The sequence below is a fragment of the Artemia franciscana genome, unplaced genomic scaffold (assembly GCF_032884065.1).
Source record: "Artemia franciscana unplaced genomic scaffold, ASM3288406v1 PGA_scaffold_1180, whole genome shotgun sequence".
Lineage (NCBI taxonomy): Eukaryota > Metazoa > Arthropoda > Branchiopoda > Anostraca > Artemiidae > Artemia > Artemia franciscana.
The window spans coordinates 690,375-716,761 of NW_027062618.1; the positions used below are offsets into that span (position 1 = coordinate 690,375).

Below are 26,387 nucleotides of genomic sequence, written 5' to 3' on the forward strand. Positions count from 1 at the left end.
TAGTGAATAAGTATATTTTATCCTATCAGAGTCAACACTCATTCGTCAAGAGTTATGTGCTCTATTTTTTTTCCATGCCATTTCGTTTGGAAGGGGTGGTCGTAGAAACTCAGGAGAGGGCTTATTCAATTAAAAGTTGAAAGTTCTAGTGCTTATTAAGGAGTCAAAAAGTGGTTAGGAGATGTCCCTCTCCCGCCGAAAAAAAAGAAAACAAACTTTCTTTCCTATCAACTCTGAACTTGTGTTCTTAGCCTTCAGGCTAAGGATATCCCTTTCCAGAAGGAAAAATAAAAGAAAATATTAGTTCCCCCAGAAATACGGCCAGACAAAGGGCTAAAAATCTTTTCCCCCGAGCGGATTGAAACTTACAGCCGTAACTTTCTTGGCCAAAGGGATGCTAATGCACAAAGAATGTTTGGGCCCAAAAAATATTGGTTCCCCTGGAAATGGACCCTAGAAAAGGCCCCAAATAAGCTTTTAGTTAGGGCACGGGCCCCTCAAATATGGAATCCAAAAAGTTCCAGAAATACTTTTCCGATGTGGTTGAAACTTTCAAAGATCGTTGGCAGGACTGATAGGAGTAAAAAAAATCAAGGGAGGGGGATAGGGGAAACCATGTTTTCTAAATGCACTGTTTTCGTGGATTGCGCCGACTAATTTCCAAAATTTTACTAACGTGTCATATTTAGCATATTAGCGTACACCAATGACCTGCTACTGATTAGCCGAACTAATTAAGCTTTCTAGTGACATAGGACTCAGTTCCTTCTTTGACAAACGATTTCTAGCAATCAAAATTATTACAAAATAAAAAAATTCACTAAGCACAATTCTATTCTAAGCTTATCCCTGCATATTTTAAAGAGGAAAAAAGTGATTTATCTCATATGTGCAATTTATCTCTTTATCTCTTCTTCGAGAAACGATTTTCACCAATCGCTTGAATCAATGAAATACCTAATGCAAAAGATTATTGGAAACATATAAGAGTGGAAACTGGTTCTAGCGTCAATTAAAAAATAACAGCGCCATCTAGCACTTGGCATTCCTTGGTCTTTTTTGAGCTTAGTAATTGTGTTTTTTTTTTTTTTTTCCAGAACTGAGATCAGTCACTTATTACAACAATAATCTTGGCAATTACACTAACAATACTAATTTTACCTTATTATACTGACAAAAGGTCAAGAAACCCCAAAGACTAGATGGCACTGGATGGTATTTTAAATCAACATTAGCGCCAGCTTTCATCCTTGTAAGTTACCAGTAATCTTTAGGTATATTCGGAACAATACCTTTTATATTAGACTGCAGTGATTTCACGACTCCTTCCATCTTTGTTTGCTCCTTGACAGATTCTTTCAGCTGTGCTTCCAAATCTGAAAGTACTTGACCAGCGTCTCCCTCTTTCTTCTGCTGTAGTTCTAAAATTTCTTCCTCTACGCTGGCTATTTCTTCTGTTCCCAGCTCACATGCTAGAATAAAAGGAAAGTTAGTTCTCATAGCATAAGAAAAATGGAAGCAGACGAAATACTTTCATTGTTATTCAGTTACCTATTATTAAACCTGAATTCTGACTGAATTTCAGCATATATCATTCAAAAAGCTAAATTCCAATTTTTGTCTAAATATAAGAAAGGTGTTCGTAAACTGAAGTTACTAAATTCCAAACTAGAATAACGTATATCTTTGCTAAGTATCAGGTCCAGTTAGGTAACAAGAGTATACGAGTGTCGTTCAAAAAATTTACAAATTTCCAAAAAAAATTCCAAACTAGAATAACGTATACCTTTGTTAAATATCAAGTTCAGTTTGGTAACGAGAGTATACAAGGGCCGTTCAAAAAAATTTCAAATTCCTAAAAAATTTCCAACAAAATTTTAAAACTAGAATAACGTATACATTCATTAAATATCAAGTCCAGTTAGGTAACGAGAGTGTACGATGGCCGTCCAAAAACTTTCCAAATTAATATCAAATAATATAACCTTTGTTAAATATCAAGTCCAGTTAGGTAATGAGAGTATACGAGGGCCGTTCAAAAAATTTCCAAATTTCCAAAAAAAATCCAAACTAGAATAACGTATACCTTTGTTAAATATCAAGTCCAGTTAGGTAACGAGAGTATACGAGGGCCATTCAAAAATTTATGTCATCGAGATACACCACAAATTCTTCTAAGGTGTGGTTTTAGACTTTCTCGAAGATCTAGAAACTGCAACGGGAGCCTATTATGTAGTTTTGAGCACATCGAGGACAGAAGTAGCGAAAAAACGTCCAGAAAAGCTGCATCAATAGCCTTTACGTAGTAGCTTTAAGGAAATTAAGAGCAGAATTAGCTAGAAAGCGTTCAGCCTCATCTTGGAGTCCTGTTCTATCACGACAAAAACCAGCGCATTCTTAATGCGTTGCAAACGAAGTCTTGAGAGAGTCTGGTGGATATTCCAAAAAAAATCTACTAGTCCATATGACTTCTTTCATTCCCAAAACTCAAAAAACAGTTGGAAGGCGTCCATTATCAGTGACACTGATGAGACAAAACACGCAGCAAGAACGTAGCTCATAATGGAGCCTCTAAATTTCTTCAAAAATGTCTAAAAGAATGGAAGTTCATCGATCTTTACAAAGGTTATGTTAAAAATGAATCCATTATAGTACAAAAAAATCATAAAGAATTCCTAAGTTGTTTGCAGTTTGGATCCCCCTCGGATAACAAGAATACACAACAAGAACACAAATATCGAGTAACAGTCTTGATACCTCAGACCAATGATGTGATGCAAGTTTCATCCATACTAACATAATAAAAATACAACCTTATTTAACAATTATGTTTCACCGGACTATCGGAGAGATGTCACTAACAACACTTAGAGATATTCTTAAACAACTTCGAAAATTTTAGAATCGCAATTTTCATGCTCTTTTTGTGCTTTGAAATCTTTGTCTAGAATCGAAGGTCCCGTTTTTAAATTTTTTATCCAATTTATAGGTTTCTGCGAAAAACTAGAAACAATTTCTATTAGCTAACAATTACAAAACTTGCAAAAAATTACTACTAGTAATTTTTAATGAATTTCTCTAGTAACATATACTTGTTTTGAAGTTTCTCAGGTCTGAATTATGAAAGGATGATGACGGTAGGACAGCTAACCTTGTTTATTATGTTATTGTAAACCGAAGACTAACGGGATTGATACAAGATGTTGGGATATATAGGAGGGCTATGGTTGTTAGTAACTATCTAGTAGAGTGTAGGGTTAATTTAAAGCTAAAATTTAGTAAGGGTAACCACCTTCCAGAAAGCTATGACGTTGGTAGACTCTAGGATGACAATTTGAGAGAAAATTTCCAAGAGCAGTTGAATACTAGCCTGGAGAGTGTAAAATATCATAATATAGAAGATGGTTAGAATAATTTTAGGAAAATAGTTTGTGACGTCGACGATGATGTCTTAGGGAAGAAAGTTCAAAACGCAGCTAAAAAAACATTAGTGTTAAAGGTTTATGTTTAAAAGAGAGGAGGAGGGACTTGGACAAGTATTATTTGATAATAGATTATAGGCAAATAAGGGAAATGTAAAGATAGTAGAGAAAGCATTACAATAGGGACTAGTCAATCTGGACTTTTCATAGTTAATGATAGTAACGGGGCTACAATTAGTGATAAGAAAAGAGTCAAAGGGAGATGGTTGGCACATTTTGAGAATGTTCAAAACGGGGAGAGAGTTACAGAAAAAGACACAGAAAAGAATGAAAAGATTTTTGACACTTTGGATTTGAAGGAAGGTTTATTCTGTGAGGAAGAATTAATGACAAAACTGAAAGGATTAAAAAATAATAAGGCCCAGCGTGCTGATAGTGTGATAAATAAGCCTCTTAAATATAGTGGTTATGAAGTTCGAAATAACTTACTTAAGATTCTGACTAAGATTTTTGAAAAAGGGAAAGTACCTAACGATTTCACTATCTAAACACCTCTTTAAGAAAGGTGATAAGACTGAGTGTGGTAATTATAGAGGCATTAGTCTGGTTTCTGTAGGTAGCAAATTACTTAATACGATGATATTTTTTAGACTTAAGAGATACTTTAGGTAAACTCTTAACAGACGAGTAGTGCGGTTTTGGGAAGGGTAGAGGATGTGTCAACCATATTTTCCTAAATTAATAATTGAGAAATGCCTGATTTATCAAACACCTTAAGTTCTTGTTTTTAAAGATAATGAGCAAGTGTTTGATTCAGCTGATAGAAGTGCTTTAGCACGAACCTTATCCTTGTATGGTACACCAGACAAATACACTAATGTCATTAGTGCTATTTATGAGAAAAAAAATGTTGCGGTTGGGGTACGAAATTAGGTTAGTAGCTGATTTTATATTAAAGCAGGAGTTAAGCAGGGTTGCATTCTACCCGCATTTATATGGATCATTTTGAAGAACTTTGTCCTAAGGGTCAAATCAAAGGCAATGGGGAACACAGAATTAAACGGGGAGGTAAAATTTTCCTAGACTTGGATTATGCTGATGATTTAAACATCCTCGATGAAAGTGTTAGCAAAATGAATGAAATTTAGAGATTTTTCTAGTTTAGGATGCAAGAATAGGTTTCAAAATTAATTTTCACAAGACTATGTCGCTAAGGCTTGGAATAAATGAATCAAAAGGTGATGTTGAGTAATGAGAAGATCGACCAAGTGGACAGCTCCCCGAATGGAATTCACATTTTAAAACTTCTGTACATTCCAGCTCCAATAAAAAGGGTCAGCTCCTAATTAAGAAAAAAAGCGCAACGATTAAAGACGTTTGTCCAGAAGGTATATGCAATAATATCGTCGCCCATGCAAGGAACTAATTTTTTTTTAAATAGCTTTCCCAACTCAAAGTAAGGACCAACATTAAAAGTTAAAACGAACAGAAAATTGCTCTTTAAATGAGGGAGGCTGTCCATTCCTCAACCCTTGCTCTTTATGCTAAACTGTCAAAGTTCTTTAAAAATACTTCTTATTCAAATCAACAGCTCTTGTGCTTGAGCATAAAGAAAAACACAGGGTGTGAATGCTATGAATCCCTTACCTTTCTTCAAATTATCAATTTCGTTCACTTGAATTTGGTACTCGTCGCTGGCTTTTTTCAGCCTTTCTTCAAGCATCACAAATTGCTGTGCAATATAAATCTTCTGATAATGTTCCAACTCACGCTGAATCTTTTGATAGTTCAGATACTGTGACCTATCTTCCTTTAGCTTATTTATTGTAGGTGTTATATCTTCCATTATTACCTGTGGAAAAGGCATATTTTTAGAAAAACTAGTCATTACTGGATCTAAAACTGGCACAAAAAAATCACCCTGCAAAAAAAAAAAACAAAGGCATCCTCGCAAGAGAAATAATTTCTTTTAAAATTGTCAAACAAAAATAATTACGGGAATCAAGGCCGTATCCACAGGGAGCTTAGTGGGTATGAACCCCCCCCCCCCGAAATGATCATAAACAAATTTTTGATACATTTTCTCATTTGTAAGCCCCCCCCCCCTCTGTAAAAATCCTGGATACGACCGTGACAGGAATAGACCTAATTCGTGTGCCATTTATGTCTGTTATAGGAAGATATCTTTAATTTCAGAATTCACAGATTCCTGTCATGTATGTTTTGATTTTGCCATGTATCAATTAATCTAGATTCGCCATATCTCCTTTTCTCCAAATTTCTGTGTAGCTATGTCCATTCTTGTAATAAGGAGTATCGTTTTGAAATTTCGTTGTCGTTTATGTTGTTGATTTTCTCACGATTCTTTTGCTTATACTTTTTCTTTATTCTTTGATTATTGTTACCTTCTATAGAAGAGACCCAGAACGAGCAGGAACAGCCGTATTGGTAGCAGCCAGTCTGTAGGTCTTAAATTGTTGGGAACAGGGGGCTCAAGTACTTGAGCTTTTTACAAGTCAAGAAAATTTTATATTTTGTTTTGATTTCTTGTTCACGAATTCAGAAAAAAAAATCCATGAGAAAAAAAATAAAACGAGCAAAAAGCAGGTTGGTCACGAAGTAATAGAACAGCAACATATTGGAAGCTGAGAGGAACCCATTTAGGATTCAAGGTTTTTTTTTAAGAAAAAGAAGAAGAAATCCAGACTATTGATATAGAAAGAATGTAATAAGTCAGTTCCTGGCTTGCTTGTTGAATTGGTTTCAACAGTTAGCATTGTACCTATGTATTTCCAAAATTAAAAGGCAAAAAAGGTAAATTATAATAAAAACAATTAATAACAAAACAATATATTAGACATGATAAATATAAAGAAGTATATATAAATAAAAAAAAACTATGAGATATGAATTCATGCAGAAATTAAACAAAAAAAAACTGTTCTGGTTTTTATTTCCTTTTTTAATAAGAATAATTTTACTTTTTTCATCTGTAGTACAAATCAATGTTACAATTTTTTAGGGGTATTTTCATTAGAAAAACTTTCACACGTCTGAGGTATTTTCCAAAACCCGTTTGAGCTGTCAGGAACACATTTCCAGAGGATAGGTTTGTTTTGAAATATGGAGAAGTATTGTCACATTCACGCCTAAAGGCTGCATCTAAAACTTTCACACTTATGAGGATTTCCAAAAACCGTTTGAGCCTTGAAAGGAGGATCAGCAGGGTGATTTATCAATCACGCATCTGATTTGAATTGAGAAGAGTTCTCACTGGTTCTCACTTTGAGAACAGCTTAATAGACGTTTTTGGTTTTACCTTGACAACATAAAAATATCAAATACGATCTTTTGGCGGAACAATGACGATATGGGAATGCAGGTTTTATAGTTTTGACGAATTTGTGCTCAGGAAAATATCAATATAATCCTACGCATATCCATTTAAAGTAACATCGCACTCATGCCTCAAGGCCATGTCTGAAACCTACACACTTCTGAGGTATTTGTCAAAACTGTTTGAGATAACATTGAAAGGAGGTCGGCAGGGTAATTAATGTTCATCAAACTTCTGATTTGCACTTTGGACAGTCCTCACTTTGAGAACATCTTAGCAAATCACAACACCCTTATTTGCTGATGATGCGACATTGATGTGCGTTGCTTCAACTGAACAACAAATTACCTCTACAACTAATGCAGCAATGACTAAGACATATCTTTGGTTGAAGGTAAACCGGATTGACCTAATATAAGGTATTAAGTATACCTGAGTATTTGGTATTAATAAATAAATAAATAAAAAATATAAGTAAGTCAGATTTTGTTATCTTTTCACGGTCTTCAAATTATTATTCTTGGATTGCGGGAACAGCTTCACCGAAGGGAATTGTTGAGCGGTCAACTTCCATTAAGTACCTTGGGATTATAATTGACGGAAATTTATCATTTAAGTACCATGTAAAAGCTATAAGTAAAATACTACCGCCGAATACAGGTATTATCAGTAATTTAAAACACTTTTTTCGTTTATATGTTTTACGGTTATTATATTTTTCTCTGATACATCCGTATATTTTGTACTGTTCGTCTGTATGGTTTGGTACTTTCCCCTCAATACTTCGCCAATACGCGTACTACAGAACAATGCCATTAAATCATTTCTTGGAATAGGGAAGCGGGATTTTGTCAGGCCAATGTACAGTATATAATTAATATAATGCCTACAGCTGGATTGCGTGATTTTTGTACACTGTTTTTTATGCACAAGTGCCTTTCAGTCTTGAAATTATGATTGAAATTATGGGTGCCTTTCAGTCTTTTTTACAGGAATATTTCGGGAAAGGTCCAACATTCATTGTCACGGAACTCGGACAAGTGGAGATATTGAGGTTCCTCGCCTAGTTTCAAATAGGACTTCTTTTTCAGTTATTTACAGAGGGGCTAAGCTGTGGAATAAGCTTGTCTAAAGTACCAAGGAATTACCCATTAGTCAATTTAAATCTGAGCTACGTGTGGGGTTGCTTGGTAAGTAAACCTTCGAAACAGACTGAGATTGTTTTTTCTTTGTTCTTATTATTTTTTTTTCCTCTTCTAATTTTGTTCTTTTTTGTTAATAGCACACCCTCGCAAGCGACGCTTCGGATGTGCTACCGACTGATTTTGTCTCTGTTGCTTTTGGATAATAAACTGCTATTGCTAGTAAAAAAAAAATATTTCGGGCAATTATTTCAAAAGTGTCTATATGTCAAATGCGACCTTTTAGCGTGACAGTGACGATTCGTTGCTTTATATTCTCAAAAATGTCAATTTTAAAAAGGTCAAACGTGACCTTTTGGCGCGACAGTGAAGATTTGCTGCTTCATATTCCCAAAGAAATATCAATTGTAAAAATGTCGAACGTGACCTTTTGGCGGGACGATTCCTTGCTTCATATTCTAATAAAAATGACAACCGCAAACATGTCAGACATGACCTTGTACCGTGAGTATGACGATTCGCTTCTTTATATTCTCAAGAAAAATGTCAATTGTAAAAGTATCAAACACGACCTTTTAGTGTGACATTGAGGATAGGAGACTAGGTTTTATAGTTTTGAGGAATTCATGTCCAGACGAATATCAATATATTCCTACGCACATCCTAAGTATTAAAGACAGCGAAACTGACAGCAAAACAGCAAGACCAGCAAGACCAGCAAGTCCAGGCTAAAGTAAAGGCCTTAAATAGTTTGCTCGCCAGTGTGACGGCCTTTGGTGGCTTGATGCTGTAGTGAGTTTCTACATTTCAGGCCCTATCCAGACTATCCTTGAGTGTGACATTGAAGATATGCTGTATCCTCAATATTCGTCCAGACGAATATCAATATATCCCTACGCACATCCTAAGTATTAAAGACAGCAAAACAAAATCTGATTTATTGGAATTGGTTAAATGGAAACCTGCACAACCAGTTATGCAGGTATGCATCTTTGGGTGCACCGAATTTAAAAAAGAGAAACAAGGGTAAAAATGAGCAAAAACAGCTTTCTTTAAAGATTTATTTTTCTTTGGTAATAAACAGACTGTTAATATTTCGATTTTTAGAGACGAAAATCGTTGTCCAATTTAACTAGATAGTCTTGCCTGTTTATTTTCGCGGTCCAACGCGACAATACTGACGAAAATGTGACCTGCACTAAAAACTTCATAATTTTGTAAAAACCGAAAGACAAGCCTCAGAAAGTTATGGATTTCAGATATGAATGGATCTAAGACACGTTCAGGGGGGGGGGAATATGTTTGTTTTGATATCTTTTGAATTTTAGTTACAATTCAAATCAGTAAAATTACCTCTTCAATTTCTCTGAGCTTAGCATCTTTCTTCTCAATCGTTTTCTCAGCTTGTTGCTTCTTCACTTCGTACATCTTAGTTCCAGCGGCTTCTTCTAACATACCCAAAATTTCAGGCGGTTTCATATTCAAAACCTACAAACATTTCGCATCAAATTAACGGTTTCTCTACTTTACTCAGTAATTACACATAAATGGCAGCCTTTGTTTTTGCTTTTTATTTTTCTGATCATTTTAAAGGTCTCCTCAGTTTGCTCCTTCTTTACTTTGTTCATTTTAGTGCCAGTCGCTTTTTCTAACAAACCCAAATTTTCAAGCGATTTCATATTAAAACCAGTAAGAAATTTGCCTCAAGTTCACTGTTCAAATACATTAATAAGCAATTACACTTAAATACGAATATATATATATATATATATATATATATATATATATATATATATATATATATATATATATATATATATATATGCAAGTGATATTAATTAATTGCAAGTGATTTTCTTTTAGAAACATCACCATAATCAGATGTGAGAAGTTTAAAGCTCAAATTAACATTCCGTTTTTCTCTTGACGACAGGCGACTGTTGAGTTCTGGCAATAGTGGTTATCACGAATTCAGACGTAAAAAAAATATTCACTGAAAATTTGAATTTTCCTTACCAAAGATCAATCATTCTCCATAGATTTAAGGGAATAAAATCTATTATTGCTGACAGTACATGCAAATCGGCCTAAGAGTTAAACAGAAATATCAAATTAATTTTTTTTTTTAAGTCCTGAGTTGATGGAAAAATTGAGGTTATCTACCAAATATTTATAAAATTACCCCTTGCATTTTTAAAACCTGAATTTTTTAGGCCTGTATAATTCGAAATATAGAGAAAAATATATTCTCAAATAGCAACTTATCAATAACATTGTGAAATATAAGGTTTTTGATAAAAGTGTAAAAAGTTAGCACATTAGCAAATTTATCATCTTATGTCACAACTTAGCTTTACATTTGCTTTAAGAATTTTATAGGGGACTCGGCATTGTCTCTCTGCCCCCTCCCCCATTCAAACTTTGTCAATAACCATAGATACTGGAAGAATTCATAATTTAATTTTAACAGAAGGCAAGAGAGTCCTGGTTGTTATAGTAACCCAACAGCTGAAATTTATCTCTGATTCAAAACCATTGCTGACTTTATCAATAGTGGTAACCAGCCAGCAGGAGGGCGGGCTAATTTACCATCTATCTTATAACTTAGGATTATATTCGCTTCGAGAACTTTCTGACGGGTGCAACCATGCCTCTACAGTCCTTTCCCAGCTTTTCCTAAGCCTCAAAAATAAGCACAACAGATATGATGTTATAATGCCTCTATCAACTGGTGGAGCAGCCTTTACACGTATTTTAAAAATACTATCTGACGATGCATTTAAGAAAACTTTAAACAAGGAGTTGCCAGCCAAATTGTATGTATTCTATTGGAAGGGTTCGAGGTCATCTACATGCCTGGCTAGGCAGGAACAGATATTCAGCAAATAGTATATATTCGAATGAGAGGCTCAGGGGTCATCTACCCGAGTGTAGGATATCTACAATCTAATTGTTCGTTTTTAACAGCCAACAAGTTTTTTTTCTCTAGTTAGGCAGTCAATTTGAGTTTTTGTAACAAGTAGCAAAGATTCTGGAGGCTGGTAAAAATCCTTAACAGCTCCAAGATGTGATTAAAGTTTATTCTGTCTTTTGATGATGTTGATTGTCGTTTTATTAATACCACATCAACTTAGAGATCTTTTTAAATCTAAATACAAACTTGGTACTATTTTTTCAGGAGTATAATTTTATTCACATATAAATTAAAGAAAATAAGTGCCAAGACACCTTTCAGTTCGTTAGGCCAACTCCAACTCCCAACAGATAACTCTATATAAATAAAGAAAACAAAACAATATCCCCCCGCCGATGGGCGAACAACACATCTTCAACACAGATTCTTACATCACATACAGCACTACTAAAACAAAAAATAAATATATCAAACAAAATCATAATCAGCATTACTAAAATTCCTCAAATTTCTCCAAACTAGGTTGAGACGTGACTAAAAACTGTTTGCATTACCTCATAATAATTACTTTATCTGCCGCAATTCAAAAGGCATGATGTGACATTTACATAGAATTTATATTTATAGGCTAAAGCCTTAGAGAAACATTCAGGAGCTGGGTTTTGTCTTTGACTGAGGTCAAAATTCAGTTAGTAGTTTTGCATTCTATTTTAGAACTATAATCTCCATTATCGAACTGTCAGCCAATCGTAAGACAGAAGTGGCAGGTCTGCGGTTTTTGAGAACCGTCTTCCCAAATAAGCTTCTGATATCAAATCAATGTCAGATATATCTTATTAAAAAATTCTTTATTTAAACAATTAGTCAATAACAAAAATATAAAGTTTCAAACCAATCCCTGGGAGGGGTAGTTGCCCCCCTCCCCTTCCCCATAGCAAACTACCTCCCTTTGAGTCACCATAATAAAACTAATCTAATAATCTATTACTTCCACAGTTTTCAACCCACAGTCCCATACCATCATCAAAAAAAAGGTAAAATACTTTCAAATATGCGTTCAATTCAAAATTCAACATGTAAACAATTAATTTTCAAATATATAATGGAGGATAGAGAAGTCGTGATCTAGATTGGGCTAAGCATGTTAGCTTACCTTTGTGATCCTTCCTTGCATAATAAGAAAATGCGGATTATTGACATTCAACTGTACAGAACGAAACAAATCTTGAACCTTGTTATTCTGTGCATTGACTCCATTGATAAGATACTTATTTTTTCCTCCGACAACAATTTGACGTGTTATGGTAATTTCATCAAAATGATCATAGCCCAGAGGACTCTGGAGTTTGTCTGAATTATCAAACGTAATTGAAACAGAGGCTTTTGTTATTCCAGCTGTTCCGTTTTTGTAAACAAGCTCTTGTAAGTTAGTAGCTCGAACCTAAAACATTAATAATCATTAATAATATAAATTAACCATCACAAATATCATGTTAATATCCTGCCAACAATTAATAAATACAAAATACTGTTTTACATAGTAAATATACACATTGGAAGACATTAAATGTATACATTCTTACAAGAATTAATAACAAATTTTGTTGATGAATGATGTTACTGAAGATGATTAAATAAAAAAACAAGTTTTTTAAATGAAAGCAAGGAGCGACATTAAAACTTAAAACGGACAGAAATTACTCCGTATATGAAAGGGGCTTTTCCTTCTCAACGCCCCGCTCTTTACGCTAAAGTTTGACTCTTTCTTTTAACTCTACATTTTAAAACAGTAAAAAACTTTAGCGTAAAGAGCGGGGCGTTGAGAAGGAAAAGCCCCTTTCATATACGGAGTAATTTCTGTCCGTTTTAAGTTTTAATGTCGCTCCTTGCTTTCATTTAAAAAACTTGTTTTTTTATTTAATTTCTGAACGTTTTTGAATCAATACATGTTTTGATTTTGGCTCTCCGCAGAGGAATAATTAAAACGAAATTTGTATATTTTTTTTTTTTTTTTTTTGCTAAATGGCTTTCTCATAATTTTGATCGAATGGTTTTGAGAAAAAAGAGCGGGGGAGGAAGCCTAGTTGCCCTCCGATTTTCGGTTAATTAAAAAGGCAACTAGAACTTTAAATTTTTTACGAATCTTTTTATAAGTAAAAGATATACGTAACTTATAAATTAGCTTACGTAAAGAACTTGTGTATTCTTATGTTTTTATTACATATATGAGGGGGCTCGCCCCCTCGTCAGTACCTCGCTCTTTACACTAAAGCTTAAATTTTGTCCCAATTCATTAAGAATGACCCCTGAATCACAAAAGCCGCAGAATAAATAGTTGAAATTACTAAAAATACTTTGGCGTAAAGAGCGAGGTATTAGGAGGAGGTGAGCCCCTCATATGGGTAATAATTTCTGTTCGTTTTAAGTTTTAAAGCTGCTGCTTACTTCCAGCTGAAAAAAAACTTCTTCATTGTTTTTTTAAAGAATGCTAGTAAATCCTGCGCTCCCTTCATGGAAATTTTCTTCCCCCATGACAAATTCCTCGATGGAAAGTTCCCCCAGCATATTCCCTTTTCTCAACCCCTGCCTCCGACCAAAAAATCCTCCTGAAAACGCCTGTACACTTCCCAATAACATTACTATATGTAAGCAATGGTCAAAGTTTTGAACTTGTAACCCCTCCCACGGGGACTGTGGGGGAGTAAGTCGTCCCCAAAGACATAGTTATAAGGTATTTCGACTACGCTGAATAAAATGGCTATCTCAGAATTCTGATCCGTTGACTTTGGGAAAATAATTAGCGTGGGAGGAGGGCTAGGTGCCCTCCAATTTTTTTGGTCACTTAAAAAGGGCACTAGAACTTTTCATTTCCGTTAGAATGAGCCCTCTCGCAACATTCTAGGATAACTCTGTCGATACGATCATCCCTGGGAAAAAAAAAACAAATAAACACGCATCCGTGATCTGACTTCTGGCAAAAAATATAAATTTCCACATTTTTGTAGATAGGAGCTTGGAACTTCTACAGTATGGTTCTCTGATACGCTGAATCTGATGGTGTGATTTTCGTTAAAATTCTATGACTTTTAGGGGGTGTTTCCCCCTATTTTCTAAAATAACGCAAATTTTCTCAGGCTCGTAACTTTTGATGAGTAAGACTAAACTTAATGAAACTTATATATTTAAAATCAGCATTAAAATGCGATTCTTTTGATGTACCTATTGGTGCCAAAATTCCATTTTTTAGACTTTTGGTTACTATTGAGCCGGGTCGCTCTTTACTACAGATCGTTACCACGAACTGTTTGATTATGACGACCGCATGCGTATGTTAGAAGCTCGAACCTAAAACATTAATAGTATAAATTAACCACCAAAAATATTATCTTAATATTCTCTCAACAATTAATAAAAAAAAATACTGTTTTAGATTGTAAATATACACATTGGAAGACATATTAAATGTTGGTACTGGTGAAGACAAACGAGCCAGATAAACAGGCGGGAATACCACTTGCAGTTATCTTACAAAATTGACTACCAGAAAGGTTCCATGTTGATATTTGTTAGAAGAACTCCTATGACAATAGTACAATATAAACTGTGACCATGCTGTGTGCCAGTTCTAGAAGTAAAATCCTTGTCCTGGGATTTTAGATTACGAGCCTTATCGAAAAGGTACCCAGCCAAGACAGTGGAAATTGTTTTCTTTTTTCACTACCAGAAATAGGATCTCTTAGTAGATAATGAAAATACGATTCATTTAAAATATCAGAATGCTAAATAATAAAAACAATATCGAATTTGCCATATATCCCTTAACGCTAAAGAAAAATTGAATTGGATTTCTTACTCGCTCCCTTCAAGAATATTAGCTGTTCAAAAAAGCATCTCCCAGCATGTTCTGTTTTGGGGTAAGAATTCTTCCACAAGCCAAAAACAGTCACTCTACAGGGTACAGACAAAAGAATTATGCAGTTAAATTTCCTAACGACTTTCTTTACTCTTGGGTAATATTCAAGCATGGTTATTTTTCTTTTGCCTATCAGCCACATATGAAAGAACCTCCACCTTCAGAGTATTTTCATCGCGTTTCAGATTGCGTATTTCAGAGTAGTTTTCTGTAGTCTCTTCATCGCTACTGTCAAAGTATTCGTCACCAGAAAAATAGCTAGCTCTATCAGCCTTGTTAACAGCTTTGGGATCTTCAATCTTTCTTGTTCCTTCTACCAAGAATTCAACAGCTACATCCCTACTCTAATTTGGGAGCTACTTAAGTTTAAACAATGATGACTAGAAGTGGCAACAACATAATCCTTGGCATGAAAAAGTATCTCGTCCAGGATAGAGATTGAATTGTAGGGTAAGTTGTTATAAAGAAGCACTTTTCTTTTCCCTGAAGGGTTCCAGAGTAACCACTAATGGCTCCAAGACTTTCATATATTCTTCTAGAAAATCTAAATCACGAGAACCAAACCAAGGTTTCAGTAAAGCATCAAACACATAATGAAGCTTTTCTTTTTTGTTGTACCATTGAGTTTTCAGAGGCCTGCCGAGATGTCTACTGTACACCTTTTTTACAGCATCTGCAGCTTTGGAGCTCTTGTTAACCGTGTCCCAGAGAGAAGTACACCTGGCAAAAGCGTCATGGTACTGCTGCTTATATGCAACCTCACTCAATGCTTTATCAGCATCTTTGGATACAAGCAAATTGAGTATATTACTGACACAAGCAAGTACTCAAAACTTTCTTGCTCACTCCACTTACTAAGAATCTCTCCAACATTTAAAAACGTGAATAAGTAATTTTAACCTGCCTCAACTTCCTTCTCATTGCCACTAACTTGACCCTTACCACAGGAGATTGTCGGAAATTCTCCAAATGCTTTACTGAAGTTTGAAGCATTGTCAGCCAATACCTTTCTTTTAACTACAATTTTACATTTCCCAAAGACATCATTCAGTTCATCAGCAATCTTGTCATAGGTATGTGAGCCCTTAAAACAAAAAAATGCAAGAGCAAAAGATTTTCACCTATGTGGACAGTCATTCCAGGTAGCTTTTGCTGTTAGCATGCCAAATGTCTGCAGTCAAAGACATATAGTCTGTCAGTTCAAACTCACAATTCATAGCCTTCTATACTTCACAGCTGAAATGGTCCCATCTGTATATATTTTTCCACTATTCTATAAAAACTGGTCACATCAAAACAAAAGGCAAATCCACATACTCCTTGGTTTCCTTGCTTAAGATTTCAGAACACTATTCTAAAGTACTTGACTACTGAAGTGCCCTCAAGTACTTCTAGTTTTTACTTAAATACGAATATTAAGTGCTTTAAGAATCATTAACTTAAGTACAGTAGAAGTGCTGAGATTATTTACTTAAGAAGTTACTCGAGTACTTTTTACTTAAGTTATTTCCCACACTGGTACACATTGGAAGGCATATTAAATGTATACATTCTTACAAGAATTAATATTAAATTTAATGGATGAATGATAGTGTTGAAGATGATCCGGATAACTGCATACATTTGTTAGTAGCTCTACTTTAACACATTAATTTACTTTAACTTTAGTTATTAAACTTTACTAAACATTACTAAACATTAATTACTAAACTTTAACACATGTTTGTGGTGGGGATATTATATTTATATACATATATATGCATATAAATACGAATATATGTCACGAAAAAATGTTCTTATTTATTTTTTTTTCGTGTGTTTAGTTGTTGTGTTTTTTTTTAGTTAAGTTTTTACAAAAACAATTTTTTTTTCTTTTTTTGTCATTTGTAATTTTTTTTTTTTTTTCGTTGAGAAAGGCTCCCAGATGTGGGGCCGAAATTTTTTTAGTCTAAGTGTAGTTTTGTTTTTATATTTTATTTTTTGTTCACTGCTTTGTCAACATTAAAACCCGTTTTCTCTTTGCTTAAGTTTTCGTGTATATATATATATATATTTATATATATATATATATATATATATATATATATATATATATATATATATATATATATATATATATATATAGCTTTAAATGTATTAAGAATGATTGCTGTTAATGACTACTGTTACTGGGAATGATTATGCATTTGCCCTAGTAGCAATAACCTAAAACATTATTACTAGAATTCTACCATTAAAAATATAAATTTCAGATTCTATCAACATTCAACAAGAGATACTGCTACACATTTTAGAGGTAAATTTTGTCTGAAAATACTGTTTTCGAACACAAAATACTTTTTGTTCAAAGAAAAGCAGTCAAAGCACAAGCTATGCTGCTAAAGTGTTGGCAGCTTTTGGAATTCTGTCGAATTCTGTTACAGGTGACTTTGGAATTTTTTCCATACCTGGGTATATGTTTTAGATATGTATATTAAGGGATGCATTAGACGTATATATTTTAGCGTATAAGAGTGTTTGTTACTGACGACCAGTGTTACTGAGGATGATTACATATTTAGATTAGTAGCTCTAACCTAAGACATTAATACTATAATAATATAACCATCAAAAATTGGTGTTGACCTTCTGTCAACAATTTTAAGAGAGTAAAATTTTAAGGTATCTATTAAATCTATTAAGACTGATTCTTATTGGTGATTGGTCTACTGGAATTGATCAAGATGATTGCGCATGTAAGTTAGTAGCTGCAACGTAAAAGATTAAAACGTAAAAGAAATAAATTCAACCCAAAACGAACAGAAATTCTTATTTTGCAAACTAGCCTTACTTTGCAGATTTACCAGCCGTTCTTCCAAACCTTTTACAACAACAAAAAAACATGGTAGGAATATTGTTCCTATTGCAAGTAAATGAAGCGGGGGAATGCTCAAGAACATTTAAATAGTGCCTATAGACTAAAGAGACTTTACCCTGAAATTTAATGGTAAATAGAATTTAAAGTAACTTAAAAGTTGAAGTGGTTATTAGCTGGTCAACTACAGGGTATCTCACCCTGTTTCTGCAGGCTACTCATAATAAAACCAATCTGCCAAAAACAGAAAAGTTTTGCAGGCTAAATCCTAGGACAATATCTGGCCCCATGAAAGGGGGAACATGTTTACAAGGGTAGTAATTAGCACATTTGAAATCCAAATTAAAACACACATAGAGTAGTATTTCCATTTTCTTCCCATCTAAGTAACCAACAAACTGTAAATTTAACTCTATACCTACTCCTCTCCTGTTTCTAAGGTGAAGGCAATTGCCCAGAAGACAGGTTTTAATCTTGAGACTAGTTTTTGTCCCAGTTGGTTCCAACATGGGTTGTATTCACATAGTACAAAAAGTTTTCACACAACAGGTTTCAGAACCATCTCTGCTAAAAATATATAATACTGGGAACAGAGTGGAGAGATCATGAAAATTGCACAGCACTAGATAGCATTCAACAATTAAAGATTTTATTCTATAAATATTTTTTTCAAAATCTAGGGGGGCAGTTTTATTGTTTTTCAAGTTTTATAAAAAAAAATACCAAAAGAGGGCATATTTTGCTGAGAATAGCCCCAAATTTGTCCCATTTGGTCCTATGAGTCCAACATCAACATTATTCATGATGCCCTTCTCCGCCAAATTATCAACAATTGTCAACACGTCTTAGGGATGGACAGCAGCCTAGCCTTCTCAACTTGGCATTCCTCAGGAGACCAGAAGCTCTCCTGTCCATCTCATGTGTGCCCCAAATCAGAAAGAGTGATCTTGTCATCATAGATATCAGAACAACATTCCTCATGTTAACAAATTGCTACATCAAGAAGACCTTTACTAATTATGAGACAATTAGAATGGATCTTGACAGCATTGCATGGGATGATGTCTTATCTGGTTCTGTGGAATAGCAATGGCAGTGTTTCAAAGAATTGCTTATGAACAAAGCAAATCACCACACTTTGAGCAAAATTGTCCCCAAACCAAGAACACTTCCAAAAATGACAAAAGAGATTAAGAGGGAATGAACTGTAAAAGCAGACAAGGAAGAAATATAAAAAGCACCAATTCCCTAAACACAGAGAGAAAAATTCCAGAAGCCAGAATATACTTAAAAACTTGAAGCAGGCCTTGCAAACAAGCTTTGAATTGAAACTTGCATATGAAGCCAAGACAAGCCCAAAGAAGTTTTGGAAATACATCTTTATCTAAGACCAAAATAGATAATATGTCAAAAAACTGACAACAAAACGAGATGAAGAAATTGCAGACAATAATAAGCTTACTAACTTACTGAATCTATAATTTGTTATAGTTTCTACAACTGAACCTGATGGCCCTTTACCTTCCCCACCAAAATTTGATATATAAGCCCCAATGGATATTATCACAGCATTGTCTACAGGTGCCCTTAAAACATTTACAGAAGTTAGATGCTAACAAGTCACCAGGACCCAATAATATATATTCCAGACTACTAAAAGAAATTGCAGAAGTGATAGCAAACCCCCTCACAAGAATCTTCCAGGCATCACTTACCTCTAGAGAGCTATCAACAAGCAAGCTGGAAAGTAGCCAACATAAAGCCAGTATTCAAAAAAGGTAGCTGCATCAAGCCTGTTAATTATTGACCTATTAGCCTAACTTCAGCTGTTGTTAAGATGCTTGAATACTTGTCAATTATTCAATTCTCAAATGTTTAACCAACAACAAGATCTTGTTGCCTAAGCTGCAGAGAAGCATGGATTCCAGTCAGGACAATCAGTCAAACGGAACCTATTGGAATCATGCAAAGTAATTACAAACCTGATTGACCAAAGACACCCAGTCAACCTACAACTCCTAGACTTACCAAGGCCCTTGACAAGGTATACCATAGTTGACTGCACTCTGAATTATCTGCTGCTGGCATAGATTTTAGCCATGATAGACTGGCTAATGAATTCTCTCACCAGCTGCAAGCAAATAGGTGGCCAGACAATTTACTCTGATGAGGCCATAGTAATGAGTGGGGTACCAAGGGGAGCTGTACTACGCCTAAACCTTTTCCTGATGTACATGCACATCAATGACATTTTTTATCATGTGGATAATAATATGCATTTGTTTGCTGATGATGCAAAACTGTTTACGCATTGCAAACCCACAAAACATCAAACATGACATACAGGCTACAGGACAACCTAGTGGCTACCTACTAAACTTTCAATCCTATCACTAAAATAAGAGAGCAACTAGAAAATAGAGAAGAAGAAAGGGACATTGGTGTCATAGATGAAAATATGTTGAGGTTCCTCAGCAATGTTCAGCATATTGTTTTCTGAGCAAATTTCATCCCTGACCTATTAAAATGGACCATCTGTAGCTGAGAGGCAACAATATCCATAGAACTTAATAAAACTCTTGTTAGACCCCACCTTGATTTTGGCTTGTGCCTTGCTGGTCTTTCTTATTGGCAAGATGTAGGGCTCACTGAAAATGTTTACAGGTAAAGAACAAAGTGTGTGAAAAGCCTAAAATCAGCTCCAAATAAGGTATCAACTGTATGTATACTGTAAGGTATACTGTATCAAGCAACTTGAGTTACTTACCCTTATCTGGCCCTATTAGAGGGAGGGGGAGAATCTTGGCACATAATTACCAAATATAGCATTAGATTCTTTATTTAATGCTATTTCCAAATGTACTAATTGCTGCCATCATGATTGAGCCCTAGTCCCCTTCCCCCCTAGGGGGGTTAGATACAACAAACTATGACAAGCAATATGGCTTATCACACATAACCACACTATAAAATAATTTAGCAATGCTGCTAATTAATATCCATGATTAAAGGAGCATGGAATCTTCTAAAAAACAGAACTAATGATTAATTAAATAAAATTAATACAAAACAATTTTAAAAAACACGTTATGAGTGACTTTTATAAACATAATAGTAAATAAATGTAGGCTACAAACAAGCAATGTTTTGAAAGTCCTAACTCTACCTGAACAAACAGTTTGTCCAGTAACTTATCCCATACCCTTGATGCAAATGAAATAGAATCAATCTGCTTTTCAGCTTTAAGTAAGAACAATTTATAAAAATTATTATGCATTGCTGAATAACTAACAAATATGAAGAATGATTGGTAATTATCAATGTTATTAGGGATCCTAAATTATTTAACTGAATTTGGCTGTTAATGCTTAATTGTGAAACCCCCAATTGATGACCAATAAGTTCTAAGTTTTAATGTTATAACAAGAGCTAAGAGCTCATATGGCACTTGTGACAAGGTTAGAAGGGCCAAGAGCTCATATGGCATGAGCTCTAGCAAAATTCTAAGAATCAATAGACTGATTTACAAGGAAAATGAGAGGCTTAACTCTGGTCAGGATTTAAAATAAGAGCTCTGAGACACAAGGTCCTTCTAGATATCAAAATTCATTAAGATCCAATCACCCAAAGGTAAGTTAAAAATACATCATTTTTTCTAATTTTTCCTCTCCCTTCAGACCCCTAGATGGTCGAATTGGGAAAAACGACTTTATCAAGTCAATTTGTGCAGGTCCCTGACACACCTGCCAATTTTCATTGTTCTAGCATGTCCAGAATCACCAAACTCGTCAAAGCACTGGACCCCCCTTATTCCCCAGAAAGAGCCTATCCAGTCCGGTTACGTCAGTCATGTATGTACGACATTTTTTTATTCTACCCTCCCAGTTTCATCCCAATCTCTCTACTCTAAGCATTTTCAAAGATTTCTGGTTTTGCCTCCAACCCCCCCCCCCCAATGTCGTCAGTTCTGGTCGGGATTTAAAATAAGAGCTCTGAGACATGAGTTCCTTCTAAATATCAAATTTCATTAAGATCCAGTCACCTGTTCTTAAGTTAAAAATACCTCAATTTTTCTAATTTTTCTGAATTAACACCCCCAACCCTCCCCCCAAAGAGAGCGGATCCGTTCTAATTATGTCAATCACATACATAGAACTTGTGCTTATTCTTCTCATCAAGTTTCATCCTGATTTCTCCACTCTAAGCATTTTCCAAGATTTCCAGTTTCCAAGAATTCTGATTCCCCCCTCCAATCCCCATATTCCCGGATCCGATTCGAACTAAAATAGAGCGTCTGAGACATAAGACCTTTCTATATATCAAGTTTCATTAAGATCTGATCACCCATTCATAAGATAAAGATATGTCAATTTTCATGTTTTCCAAGATTTTCAGTTTTGCCCTACTACTGTCCCAATGTCACCAGATCAGGTCCGTTTTTGTCAGTCATGTATCTTGGACTTGTTCTTATTCTTCCCACCAAGTTTCATCCAGATCTCTCCACTCTAAACTTTTTCCAAGATTTCCATACCCCCCAATGATGCTGGATCCACTCAGGATGTAGATCTGAGTTATGAGGTCCTTCTAAATACGAAATTTCATTTAGATCTGATTGCTCCTTCATAAGTTAAAAATATCTCATTTTTCTATTTTTTCAAAATTAACCCTCCCCCAACTCCCCCAAAGAGAGCAGATATTCTGGTTATGTCAATCACATATTTAAGACTTGTGCTTATTTTTCCCACCAACTTTCATCCCAATTCCACCACTCTAAGTGTTTTCCATGATTTCAGGTTTACCCCTCCAGCTCCCCCCATTGTCACTGGATCTGGTCAGGATTTAAAATAAGAGCTCTGAGACACAATACCTTTCTAAATATCAAATTTTATTAGGATCCAATCACCTGCTTGTAAGTTAAAAATACCTCATTTATTCTAATTTTTTCAAATTAACAGTCTCCCACCCCCATATAAACTTCTTATGACACTTGGTAAATACCAAGTGCCATAAAAATTTTCTCGGATTGTAGACAATCAGTCTTAACTAGCACAAGGTAATTATCTAGTGGAATACCATATTTAAAAGAAACAGAGTAGTAAATATAAGAAGTAGCATTAAACTCCTTATTTGATGCTCTTTCTGAATATCATGGTTACTTTTCTGACAGTCCCTCCCATCCCTGGTGATCCCAAATATAGCCCAAATTACTAATTTCTTTGTTCTTTATCATTTTGCGATGCCTCAGTTTTCAAACCATCAGCCACAATGCAGATACATCAGCTTTCTACATTGTGGTAATAATTAATAAATCATTTCTTCTTTGCTAAAATTGGTTTGTTTCATTCTCAACCCTTGAAAACCAATCTTCTTCATGTAATATGGACAAAAACAGATTGTAATATTGGACAAAAATATTTCTTAAGAATGAGGTTAACAATGGAAGATAAATATGACAATCTGATTAATGCAAACTTGTTCCATGTTATAAAGGTGGAATTTTGTTGGGTACCACTGGATAGTGTGGCTATAAGGGGAAAACTATAAAACAAAAAGAATAGTGTCATTTGGTTCCTTATTTTATGCTTTTACAAAATACTAGCAGCATTTGTGATAATAAACACTGCCCAGCTGCCCTAACTGTCCCAGATGATATACTGTAAAAACCTTAGAAAATGCAGGGCTAGTAAAGAAATTATTACTTTTTAATTTGTAATCACATTTTTGTCTTTAATTCTTTTTTATCTTAGTTTTTAAATCATTTTCATAATAAACTTCTTTTGCTGCTCAGAAAATTTGATCTTTACAACATCAATATGCTTTTCACCCTTTGGGCTGTGATTTTCTTAATCTGAAAATCAATGTAACAACATACTGTTTACCCTCTTTACCTTGAAGCTGCCCACAAAAGTAGGCAACATAGGAATATTTAGTGTAAAAAGATTTTCTTATGGATTGAAATGAGGAAAGTAGTCAATTTTCACTGGTTGCACACATGTTTTTTGGGACTTTAATTTTGGAAACTAAAATTTATATGCTATCAATTAATCCAAAGTTAATATTAATTAGAACAACAGCAGTGTTCACACAATGAGTGAATCTCAAATTGGAACTGGGCCAAATGATAAAATTCAAGAAGTGGAAAAACAAGGTTCTGATATAGATGGCAAACATTATTTTGTTGTTTTGAACTGTTTTGATTTTCAAATGGAGGAACACATAAAACTAAGAGAAAAAAAGGTTAGCATAATTATGAAAGATTGAATTCAACAAGCAACAAAGAACTTATTAGTCAAAATGATTTAAAAACATAGATGAAACTGAAAAGAAAGATGAAAACATGACTAACTGAAACTTGTTGTGAATTATAAAATAGGAATGTACTTACTAACTTAGCATTTTTTAAGGTTTGTATATAGCCTAGGGCAACACCTGGGACCATTAGTGGGGAGGGATATTATCACAAACATAACTTATTCAATTCAATTTATTTCTGACCCATCTACAAAACAAAAGAGGGTTTGTAGCCCTAGTGACAGAGTAAGATAGAGTAAAACCCTAGTGACAGAATAACTATAAACATCAAGAAAAGCATATGATAAAGATGAATATGGTACTACTCCTTTTGCTTTTAATGTTATTTCAGAACAGACACCCTTATCCAGTATTATCTTTCATTATTTGAGTATTTTTAATAACTAAGGGCTACATCTACAACCATCAGAACAGGGGGGGGTACATTATCAGAAAAGCAGCTTTGATATTTGGAAATAGCATTAAACAAGCATTTGAATGGTGCTGCTTTTATTTTGTCAGCATGTTTCCTTTAGGTGTCATTATAAACCATGTACTTACCCAGCTCAGTCCTAACTATCTGCCAAGTTCAATGAGGCTATGTGCATTATAATCAAGATCAGGAGCCTAGGCTACTACCCATGTTTAAGAATGATACAATTTAATCAAGATATTTGCCTGAGGTAAGATGTGGTAAAATTCTAGTTTAGCTACTTTTCACTATCTTGGAAAGGGCATTGGTTAGGAACAATCAAACTTTTAGTCATGAACTCAGGGCCAAAAACATGCTCTGGGAAAGTATTGCTAAGATTCTATGCAAACTCTCTTCTGATTTCTAAGTCTTAAAAATTTGCCTAATTGACAGTTCAATACCTACTGAAATTTTGACAAAACAACAAGTTACCTTACAGTTTCCTTGTCCTTCATTTAAGTAGAAGATATGTTTTGCAAGGTTTCAATTTCATAATGAGAAGATTTTTAAAGGGAACCAACAGGCACTGCCCTCTTCAGGGAGGTGCACAGGTGGGTAGACTACTTCAAAATAGGCCTACCTTCCCACAGAATACTCTAATCTGTAGAACCATCCCTGAAATTTTAATTTTTCTAGCCTAATCCCTTTCCAAGTTAGCATGATTTATCCCAGACTAGGAATTTATGTAGGCTATAGAAGTTTCTCTCTATAGATGCAACTTCTTTCCAAGACAGCCTAGTGAAAACCTGACCATCTAAAATTTTGTCATCATTTCTAAGTTAAACTAGAACCCCATCAAATGAAAACATTGCTGAACAATTATTGGCTCTAAACACAATTTGAGTCTAAATTTAGGCTATCCTAAGTAAACCTATAGGCTACTTACATGACTTAAATTTGTGATTCCAAGAAGAAAGCAGATAGCATCGAGTATGTTCGACTTCCCACTACCATTTAAACCTGTAATAGCATTGAATTCATGGTCAAAACCGTTGATCTCTGTTCTTTGGCCATAAGACTTGAAACCATCAATAACCATTGATTTCACGTACATTTTTTCAAAAATTTGAATTTCCCAGCATTGGAGAGAGAAACCGTAAAATGTAGATGACAGTCAGTGTGTTTAGGCTTGTTTTTACTTTGGGTTTTACGGACATAACGCAAAGTAAGTCAGCCAATAGGAAACGTCCTTTTCCAGTGCTTCATTTAAAAAACAATTACCTCGGAGTTCATTGGTTAATTTTTTCAGTTTATCAGAATGAAGCCTAATGGAAACCTTACTTAAGACTTAACTATTATTTAGTAGTTTTGAACAAAAGGAAACAATAAAAATACTAAGAAGCGTTTTCTTTATCATCTGGAGTTAACAGGTAATAGATTAAATGATCAGCCGATGGAACACCTGGTTTTCTATATCCTATCCCCCTGTTGAACTGAAACTTTTCTTGCGTCTTCCTTGATTGATTACCTTAGTATTATTGCATTAAAACATCAAAGGAAATAACAGATTTAAAAGGTTTTAGGGCCTGGTTTTATTTTCTGTGATGCAAAAAATCAATAAAATTGACTGCCATCGATTTCGAAAGAGGTTCCAATAAAGAAAAAATAAATTTAATTGTATATAAGCTGGCACTTACCTGACAGTAATTATAAATAAGATATCTTTATCGCGAAACATATATCTATATCGAATTGTCATTGCGGTGATTTCATTATAATCTCATCTCTTCTAGTAACTTTCTCAATGTAACCCCTAAACGTTACAGCAGTAGCAGGGGAGTGGCAGGAATTCATCGAGTGATGATCGATGGCATCGGGATGAGTATCATGGGATTTTTAAAAATCCTAATACGGAATTAAGGGAGCATTTTTCCGATTCTTGAAAGGAAAAGCTTCGAAGCTTTTCCTATTCATATAAAGTTCTACTTGAATTTTTCGAGATAGATAATCATATCAATATATGCCAGTACTTCTTAATTAGCCATTTTAATAAGTAATAGGTAAATGGGCTTACAAAGAAACGATTTATATTGTTCAGTAAT

At 34.5% G+C, this 26,387-nt stretch overlaps 1 protein-coding gene across 1 annotated transcript in view; it reads right to left on the reverse strand.

Moving 5' to 3' along the window:
• The window catches only part of LOC136041230 (structural maintenance of chromosomes protein 2-like), a 140,499-nt gene extending 115,077 nt beyond the window's left edge, over positions 1-25,422 (reverse strand). The window contains exons 1-5 of the mRNA XM_065725819.1: positions 25,232-25,422; positions 11,969-12,256; positions 9,255-9,389; positions 5,070-5,274; positions 1,293-1,472 (exon numbers count right to left, since the gene is read on the reverse strand). Of these exons, the coding sequence (XP_065581891.1) occupies positions 1,293-1,472; positions 5,070-5,274; positions 9,255-9,389; positions 11,969-12,256; positions 25,232-25,399 (976 nt within the window). The 5' untranslated portion in view covers positions 25,400-25,422. The remainder of the gene's footprint in view (positions 1-1,292; positions 1,473-5,069; positions 5,275-9,254; positions 9,390-11,968; positions 12,257-25,231) is intronic.
• Between the last annotated feature and the right edge of the window lie 965 nt (positions 25,423-26,387).